The sequence below is a fragment of the Pempheris klunzingeri genome, chromosome 15, assembly GCF_042242105.1.
Source record: "Pempheris klunzingeri isolate RE-2024b chromosome 15, fPemKlu1.hap1, whole genome shotgun sequence".
Classification (NCBI taxonomy): domain Eukaryota; kingdom Metazoa; phylum Chordata; class Actinopteri; order Acropomatiformes; family Pempheridae; genus Pempheris; species Pempheris klunzingeri.
The window spans coordinates 22780511-22789991 of NC_092026.1; the positions used below are offsets into that span (position 1 = coordinate 22780511).

The window sequence follows — 9481 nt, forward strand, 5'->3', positions numbered from 1 at the left end:
TACTGCAAACAAAGACTGTGTGATGTGATTCATGAAACCACGTGACTCCATTTTTCCGCAGACAAAGCTGATGACATTGGCGGTCCCATCACCTACGAGGTGACAGAAAATACAGTGCACATCACATGGCTGGAACCGGTGGCTCCTAATGGTATGATCATCCTGTACGAGGTCAACTACAAGAGACTGGGAGACACTGAGGTGAAGAAACAGGCCACACACGCACATCTGTCCACACATCTGTCGTTTGCCGTTATTGCTTTAGTGTTTGTAATAACAAAGAGTCATTGGGTCACCAAGTTCATAAGTTCACTGAAAGTTCACCAAACATGGACTCATTCGTACTCAGAAAGCACTTTTTATGTTCTCTTTTCTCATTAAACACAATAGCTCAGGCTGGTAATGAAAGAATCAATTTTAACGTATCCATCTTAAAACTAGCCGTGCAGGACAAATTTAAGAGCCAGAGCTTGTTACTTTACTAATGTCATTTGGTTGATAAACTTAATGGAGAAGTAATTTGGCATTGGACTATGTTTTAGTTGCTATGGAGACAGGTCTACAAAACATCTGGTTGATGCTGCAGACTGTTATTTGCTGGAAAACAATCAAACAAACAACAACTCGGATGTTTCCACAGTGGAAACAAAGAACATGAAACAGTTTTAACACATGGAGAGGAAACGATGTGTCCTGTAAAATGAATCAAAATGTTATTTTAAACTTGGAAATTCTAAAGCAGCTATTCGTCATGTGATGCTGTGTCGTGTTTGTCGTCCACTGCCTGAGCCTGAGAGGTTGTTTCTTTTTCTGTAGGAGCTGCACTACTGCGTGTCAAGGAACATGTATAAAATGACACGTGGCTGTAAGCTGAAAGTGATGCATCCTGGGAACTACACGGTGAGGATCCGGGCCACCTCGCTGGCTGGGAACGGATCCTGGACCGAGCCCACATACTTCTTCGTGCAGGACGCAAGTAAGTTTCAGTCTGACACGAAGGTAAACTAAACATAGACCGAGAAACATATTTATTCGATAATCTTCATACTCTGAGTGTATAGATGATTACACAATTAATGTAGGTGTAAATATGCTATTATTTATAATATTTTATCTTATTTATATTTATTTAGAATAGAATATAGAATATATCTTTATTGTTTACCAGGGTGGAAATTTGTCTTCGGCTCGCCAGACACGAGCATTAACAGCATAAAAAGCAAGCAGACGGTAAAAAACAAAAACAAACAGGTCAAATTACACTTTTAAAAAGCTGTTCGTGTCAGTATGATATATATGTTAATGTAGTCATTAGCTGCTGTCAAAAAGCAGAGTATTAACATGAATTAACATGCAGAAGCCTCGTATGACTCTTAACCGTTATCAAGATCATAAGAAGCTACTTGAAGCAGACTGTGTCCACAGAGCAGCATATTGATTCTAGCAGCTGTTTAATGTGAATGTTTTTGTTCTTCACCTGAAATGTGACTCTGATGTGTTGAACAGGCGATCCTCTCTACATAGTGAAGATCGTCATCGGGCCGGTCATCTGTTTTGTCCTGGTGCTGTTTGTGGCCATGGCAGGATTCGTCATGTTCAAGAAGAAGTACGTAATTGTGGCATCCTGTTCAACACTGTCGCTCTTTTTCTTCTTACATCATACTTTGTCAGAGTTGTTATTAAAAGCTTTTCTTCGTCTTCTACCTCCTTTCAGTCAAACTCAAGGGCCTAGTGGTCCCATCTACGCCTCCTCCAACCCCGAGTACCTCAGTGCTAATGATGGTGAGTAAATGGTTTAAGCTTCATTAACACCTCAGAACCATTACCTTAAACTGGAGACATGAGAGAGGTCTTCACATGACAGACCTGATCCCTAATGGACCTGGGACACTCATTCAGAGATCATTTTCAAAAATATATATATTTGGTGACCCATTTTTGCCAGAATATCACAAACCCAACACTAGAGGGAAAACAAACAAACTGGTGATTAAAATTGCCTCTAAAAATCTGTTCTACGTTTATCATGACGTTTATCATGTTGCTTTCCATCTGGCGTCTTTCCTCTGCCCCATCACTCTGACGCTCCCTAATCATCACATCAAGTGATCAAGTTACTCAGCACTCATGCATCTTCTCAGATCTACTCTGATATTAAAGAGATCCTGGAACCACTGTAATAGATTGATGCCTAATACGCACCTGATTGATCATAATAAAACATGGACCTGAGAAAGAATAAGAATTGCTAATTAGTTAATTGAACTTTTTGATGGAAAAATCATCATGAGACATGTTGTTAATAAAAGCAGGTGTTTATGTCTTGAACCACATCTAGAGGAGATCTTATAAATAATAACTGGTAATAATGACACTGCGTACTGCCGTCATGGTCACTACATACAAACAAGTTGAAATACAAATATTTATAATCGTCGTGAACCACTTAATTGCATTTTAATGCTGGTAATTATGACAAGGTCCATATTTCAGCAGTAGAGCGATTCAGGGAATTGCTGTTTAGACTGGTAGATTTCTTTTGGGAGTCTGATTGGATCTCCACAAATAAACATTTGGCTCAATAAGGAAAAACTTTGCTTTAAAATCTCTTCTAACACTAACCAGTTTTATTGTAGAATTTAGCATTTAATTCACATAAAATAACACCATTGTTGGGAAGATATTACGGGACGGAGGGGAAATCTGACTACTGATGAATCAGATTATCCAATTTCTTGCCTGAACGGACCTGCTTTCTTGTGTGTATGTGACCTCGGTCATCATTGAGCTGCAAGTGTGTCATGTGCCTGCAGTGTACGAGGAGGACGAGTGGGAGGTGCCCAGAGACAAGATCACCATTTTGAGGGAGCTGGGTCAGGGCTCCTTCGGCATGGTCTATGAGGGTATCGCCAAGGACATAATCAAGGGCGAGGGGGACACGCACGTCGCGGTGAAGACAGTGAACGAGTCGGCCAGCCTGAGGGAGAGAATTGAGTTCCTGAACGAGGCCTCGGTCATGAAGGCCTTCAGCTGCCACCACGTGGTAAGAAGACACATCATATGTCCTCGTACATAAACACAAGGCATTGTGGTATTAGCTTTAGTTACTTTCATTATGTGTGAAAGTGCTTGGTAGGGTGTGAGTCAGTGAACCCCACTGGTATGTTTTAGCTGTCAATAATTAGACACAGTACCGATCTAGAATAGTAAGCTCTATATGTCCCATATGTCATGTGGAAATACCAGACCTCTCCTACATTTAGCTGTGTGAAGGGCAGACGATGCATTAGTTCACCATAAACTTAACCCAGTAACAGATGTACAGTTTAGTTTTAGAAAGACAAAGTGGTGTCCTCAAATGGCTGGACACTGTAGTCTTAAACAAATGTCGCAGTATCACTTTGCTGTTACAGACCAGCTGTTATAACGCAGTCAAACCAAACTTTATACTGAACCATAAACCCTTCGTCCTCGTCTCCCAGGTGCGTCTGCTGGGTGTCGTGTCTAAAGGCCAGCCCACCCTGGTGGTGATGGAGCTGATGACCCACGGAGACCTGAAGAGCTACCTGCGCTCTCTGCGACCTGACGCTGAGGTAATGAGAGTGCGACCCTCAAATCACAAATCTGAAGGGTTTGAATTGTGCTCTTATTGGTTTTATGTCGGACTGAACCTCTGGTTTGGTGAACTTGCAACAGTATAAATGCAGAAATACTTTATCCTCTGTCATATGTTTCTTCTTTACACTTCTACATTTTATGTTGTTAAATGGTACTGTAGTCCTTTGTTGCATTTTCTCATCAGTATACACATTTCTGATGGTTTTTTTATATTTCTGTGTAGGAAATTATCTTTACAATAAAGGACATAAAAAAAGAATTAGAAGAGGTTCACACAGTGTTTTACTGCGCTGATTTTGCTGCTGCTCTTATGACAAAAGAATATTCGTAACATCTAATCTTAAAAGCTGCTGTATAAATACCTGTCCTGTGTGCCTCAGAACAACCCCGGGCGACCACCTCCCACTTTGAAGGAGATGATCCAAATGGCCGCTGAGATCGCAGACGGCATGGCTTACCTGAACGCCAAGAAATTTGTCCACAGAGATCTGGCAGCCAGGAACTGCATGGTAGCTCACGATCTGACTGTCAAAATAGGAGGTGAGTTTTAGAGAATTAGTATTTACCCACATAGAAGCCATTCATAAGATAAAGGGAAACACCGATTTATTTATATTTTTTCTTCTGAGAAATTTGTGGACGCTGTGATGGATTCCTGCATCATTAACTGACATCATCCTTAATTGGTGCTTGAATGACGAGCTGTAAATATCCCACATTATTCTGCATTTTTAAGGGTACAGAACATAACTCCATACAATACGGACAAGAATTCAAATGTCTAACCTCAACAACAGCATCAAATGAGCTGTATTTCATTCAGATAACATCAATGTAGGTTTGGCTGCAACTAACTTTGATACTGTAATTAAAATGTGTATGTTTGAAAACCATCTTTTCTTCCAGACTTTGGTATGACCAGAGACATCTACGAAACCGACTACTACAGGAAGGGAGGGAAGGGCCTGCTGCCCGTCAGGTGGATGGCACCTGAGTCCCTGAAGGACGGAGTCTTCACTGCACATTCAGACTGCTGGTCAGTGACGCCTCTGATTCACCTGATATACAACATACATGGTGCTGAGTGACAGCCAGTGTCAGGCACTACAGAGCAGCTCTAAAATTACATATTAACATATCAGGGCTTGTGTTTCTACTTTACAAACACATTATTTTACTTGATCGTATCAAGCTATTTTGGATGTTTTTGCGATAAGTTCAACAAACTTAACCTCCAAAGGCTAATTAGCTTCAGTCCATTTTTAAAGTTTCTCCACAGAGCAACATTCAACTAGAACAGAAGAACTTAACGCATACAAATAATCAAATATGACATAAGAACACGTGTGACATATGTTTATAGGTAGATTTACTGCGTCAGCTCTTGAATAGGCCTGTCCTCACTCCGTGTTGCTGTTGTTGTCTCGTCCTCCTGTTTGCCAGGTCATTTGGGGTCGTGCTGTGGGAGATCAGCACGCTGGCGGAGCAGCCGTATCAGGGTCTGTCCAACGAGCAGGTCCTAAAGTTTGTCATGGACGGAGGCTACCTGGACCGGCCAGACAACTGCGCCGACAGGCTGTGAGTACAAGAAAATGGCTGATATGATCTGAGAAAAATAAGAGCCATCATAATTCACAATATCTGAGTCAAGTTTATTTACCCTGCTCAAAATCACTTTCACCGTCAGTTTGCCATTAGAGCTGCAACAAGTAAATATATTTATATATTTATATTTGATACATCATTTACGCCCATTTTAAAGCAATAATGCAAAAATTCTCTGGTTCCAGGTTCTTAAATGAGCGAATTTGCTGCTTCTGTTGAATTTCTAATATATTATATCTTTTGAGTTTTGGACTGTTGGTCAAATCAAACAAGACATCGTCTTAGAGTCTGCAGCAGAGGAGTCAGACATGCAATACATAAATTACAATATATAGATACAGGATGACAATATCAGGTGGAAGTTCAAATATTAAGTAAATAATAAGTGTATCAAAGGATAAGGAAGGTGATTTTCTGTATTTCTTTAACCAACAAATCCCATGAAAAGTCCACGTCCACCATAAACTTGTCTGTAACTCTCAGCCCTAAAAAACAACACAGTAACAGATGTACAGTTTAGTTTTAGAAAGACAAAGTGGTGTCCTCAAATGGCTGGACACTGTAGTCTTAAACAAATGTTGCATAAACGCTAAAGTGTGCTTTTTGGGGGCAATATTTTTAGCTCTGGTGAGTATTAAAAGCAGCAGGAAGGTGTTTGTGGGATTGACTGAAAATAAACTGCAGTGCCCATGTTCATCATAATGAAGGAATGTGTCAGGTGGTGTAATGATGTGTTTTTATTGGTTCTTGGACAACAATGGAACTCTGTGGCACAGAGAAATAAGGTGCATCAGGCACACAGACGATACTTGTCAGTAGGATAAATAATAATTGTTGGTTTTGGTCTTTTCATGGGATTTATTGGCATTAAGAAGACTGTTGATTACCACAAACTGCATCAGTTAGGTTGAGGTATTTGTATGAACTATGTTAAGAAATAAGTTTATTATGACAGACAGAAATAACCCAGCTGAACAAACTTAAATTCAGACCTTAGTATCACTGAACCTTAACCTCTTTCTCCCCGTATCCTCACCCAGACACAACCTGATGCAGATGTGCTGGCAGTACAACCCCAAGATGCGTCCGACCTTCCAGGAGATCATCGAGATGCTACGCGAGGACCTGCATCCTTCCTTCCAGGACTTATCCTTCTTCTACAGCGAGGAGAACAAGCCGCCCGAGAGCGAAGACTTTGACCTGGACATGGAAAACATGGAGAGCATCCCGCTGGACCCGTCGTCTTACTCACAGAGGGAACAGTGTTTGGACAGGGACGAGGCCTCCTCCATGGGCCTGAGGGGCAGTTATGAGGAGCACCACATCCCCTTCACACACATGAACGGGGGAAAGACCAACGGACGAATACTGGCCCTACCGCGGTCCAGCCCCTCCTAACACACTGTGCACACCCACCGCAAGCGTGTCGATGCTATAGATTTAAATATATTTTTGTTTTTTGTTGTCATTTTATATAGATCACACTTTTATCACTCTCTCTCCAGAAGCCCCTCAGTGCAGATCTCAGGACCTTATTTTTCTCCTCAGATGCCACAAACTCACTACAGCAAGTCCACACACATGGATGCCAGAAGACACTTTTTGTATTTAAGAATGAACCTCCTGCGTCTCTCTTGTTCATGATTGTAGTTTATAAACTGTATATACTGTATATTGCCAATTTTGTCCTAGATTGGGTGGATTAATGGAGTCAACTGTGAAACAAACTCTTGACAAACAAGAAGGCTGCTAAAACCCACTGTCCCCTCCCAAGCCCAGACTGTGTCCCCCTCCCCTCAGTCAACAAAAGGGTTCATCCCCGGGTTGATAAGTTTTGAAAAGGAAAAAAAAAGTGCCCTTCTATTTTGTCTGTGGCCTACACCAGTTGTCATGAAACTGTGTCCGGAAATCTTTATAAGCACGCGGATGGCGAACTGAAAACTAAAGACTTGAGAACTCCCTGTTGGACGGTCAAAGACGGTCCATCCTCGAACAAACTGTTATCCACTGGAGAAGCTGGTTGAAGTGGCTTACCTCCTCACACTCTGCAGTATTCCAAAATGGCACACAGGATGAACACAGGACTTTTGTCGGGTTATATTTTTTAATTTTATTTACGTGTCTTTCTTTGTTTTCTTTTCTTCTCCTTTTTTTGAGTTTTCACATTTACAGCTGAAGGATATTTAAACTGTTTTCAGAAACATGTTGGTGAACGAGTTCCTCAGATTGACCAATAGCTGCTTCTTTGGTATATTTTAGTGGGTATAGAATATAAAAATATATAAATATATATAAATATATTATTGATGTTTTTGTACATAGCTGATATGTCGTCATTCTTGAGGTATTTCCAGTCATAGAAAATGTTTTTACATGTTAGTATCTTATGTTTATTTTTTCTAATCCAGAAAATCATACTAATTAGCTTTTTTGAACTCATGATCAACCAACAGCACTTGGTCTTTTTTGCTATGCGATGCCCGGGAGAAGAGTGTTTGGCGTCTTCAGCTTAAGATGTCTGCCCATCATATCAAGATCAAATAAAATAGTGCTGTAAATAATGCAGCAGGTGCATTCATGGAGAGGCTCTGGCAGTGCTTCTGTTGTTTTCCATTTTCTCAATGTGTGTGTGTTTCTCCAGAGAGAGATGTGTTTTTCAGAGAAAGCTGAGATTGAGTTGAGGTTTCATCTCAGTGAGTGAAGTATAGAAAGGTTGGAGTTTGTTTCCAACAGAGCAGAGCAAAGCCTAAATGAGATGGGATTTTGAAACCAATACAGATATACCTTTTTTGATCAACCACTTTACACTACACAATCATACTTTTGACAATGATTCCTCAAATTTGGTTATTTTAGAGTTTTGACAAAGATGTATACTGGAGCAGGACATTTTACAGACGATTACATTACATTTGAATAAATAGAATTGCATTGATTATAAAGAACTATAAATAAAAACCCAAATACATCAACGGTAATAAAAAAAAAAAGTCTGAATACAGTCCGCTGAAATGCAGCCCATAAAATGTACAGCGACGCTTCATGTGCGTGTCTGCCAATGTATATGCTGATAGTGATACATCTGTGGTAAATCACTGCAGGATATTGCATAGTTTAAGTTCAATGTGCAGCAGTGAGGGAATCATCTGTAACTGCTTACCGTGCTGTTGTTCTACAGCTCAGGCTCCAGCGCTTAAGGTTTCACTCAGTGACTGGAGCTGAATTCCTAAAGAAGTGCAATGATGCCACCTGCTGGACAATAATGAAACAGACTGCCATCCAGGAGACGACATGCTGTACGAAGCTTTACACTTTTCACATAAGTCTTATTTCTACAGTGTTAAATATATAAATTTGACTGAAGTTTGATGCAAAAACAAATTAGGTGTCAATTGTTCCAAGTCTATCGTGTAAAGATGGTGTAGCTGAGGTAATGCAGGTATAATCCACCACTAAAACTAACTCATCAACATAACTGTGACCCTCTGAGTATCTCCTCCAAAGCTGAGGGAGCTTCTAAATGGTATCAAAAACATAATTTGTTATTTTAGTTTCCTACTCAAATGCTCATATGAAAGAGGGATTATTCTCCTTACTGGCTGTGAAAAGATTCTAAAATGACTGCAATGTAAGTGCAAGAGGGACAAAATCCACAGTCTTTATACTAAAAAAACATGCATTTATAAGCTCAGCTGAAGTATTTAAATATACTTTAGAGAGATTTAGAGAGAAAATGTGCTGAGGTAGCAGTTAGATAGGAGTTTGTCAGAGATTTGTGACCACAGTGTTTCTAAAATCCTGACTGGTTCTGGTTTCACCATTTATCAGAAGTCCTGACTGTTTCTGTTCATGACGACCACTTTTTGCTGCCAATACTCTGATACAACACCTCAGTCTGTCTGGGGACGACCTCATATGAATACAGCCTGGATCACACTAAATAACTGATGACTTGACTGAAAGGTTTAATATCTAAACTACTTCATATTAACCCTGAATAAAGAAACCATAGAGAAGGAGGTACGAGTCTTTCAGAGTTGTGATTTTGGTTGAAAACAAATTCACAGTCTTCCCCAGCAGGTGGAGTCACCCAGTTGTGGCGTTGTAGCTCTTACAGTTCTGATTCTCTTGACTTAAAAGTTTAAAAGGTTTAAAATTCATTCTTAAACTTGGAAACACTAGTTAACAAAACATTCTCACCACAAAGTACATTTAGCTGCTAACATTTCTCTTTCTGCGGTCAATGTTCATACCTGTT

At 40.2% G+C, this 9481-nt stretch overlaps 1 protein-coding gene across 1 annotated transcript in view; it reads left to right on the forward strand.

Annotated features, from left to right (window-relative positions):
* The window catches only part of insra (insulin receptor a), a 53271-nt gene extending 45468 nt beyond the window's left edge, over positions 1–7803 (forward strand). Inside the window, exons 12-21 of the mRNA XM_070845721.1 lie at positions 62–201; positions 817–976; positions 1507–1606; positions 1715–1782; positions 2814–3043; positions 3483–3593; positions 3999–4158; positions 4525–4654; positions 5062–5196; positions 6264–7803. Coding sequence (XP_070701822.1) covers positions 62–201; positions 817–976; positions 1507–1606; positions 1715–1782; positions 2814–3043; positions 3483–3593; positions 3999–4158; positions 4525–4654; positions 5062–5196; positions 6264–6621 — 1592 coding nt within the window. The 3' untranslated portion in view covers positions 6622–7803. The remainder of the gene's footprint in view (positions 1–61; positions 202–816; positions 977–1506; positions 1607–1714; positions 1783–2813; positions 3044–3482; positions 3594–3998; positions 4159–4524; positions 4655–5061; positions 5197–6263) is intronic.
* Positions 7804–9481: the final 1678 nt, after the last annotated feature.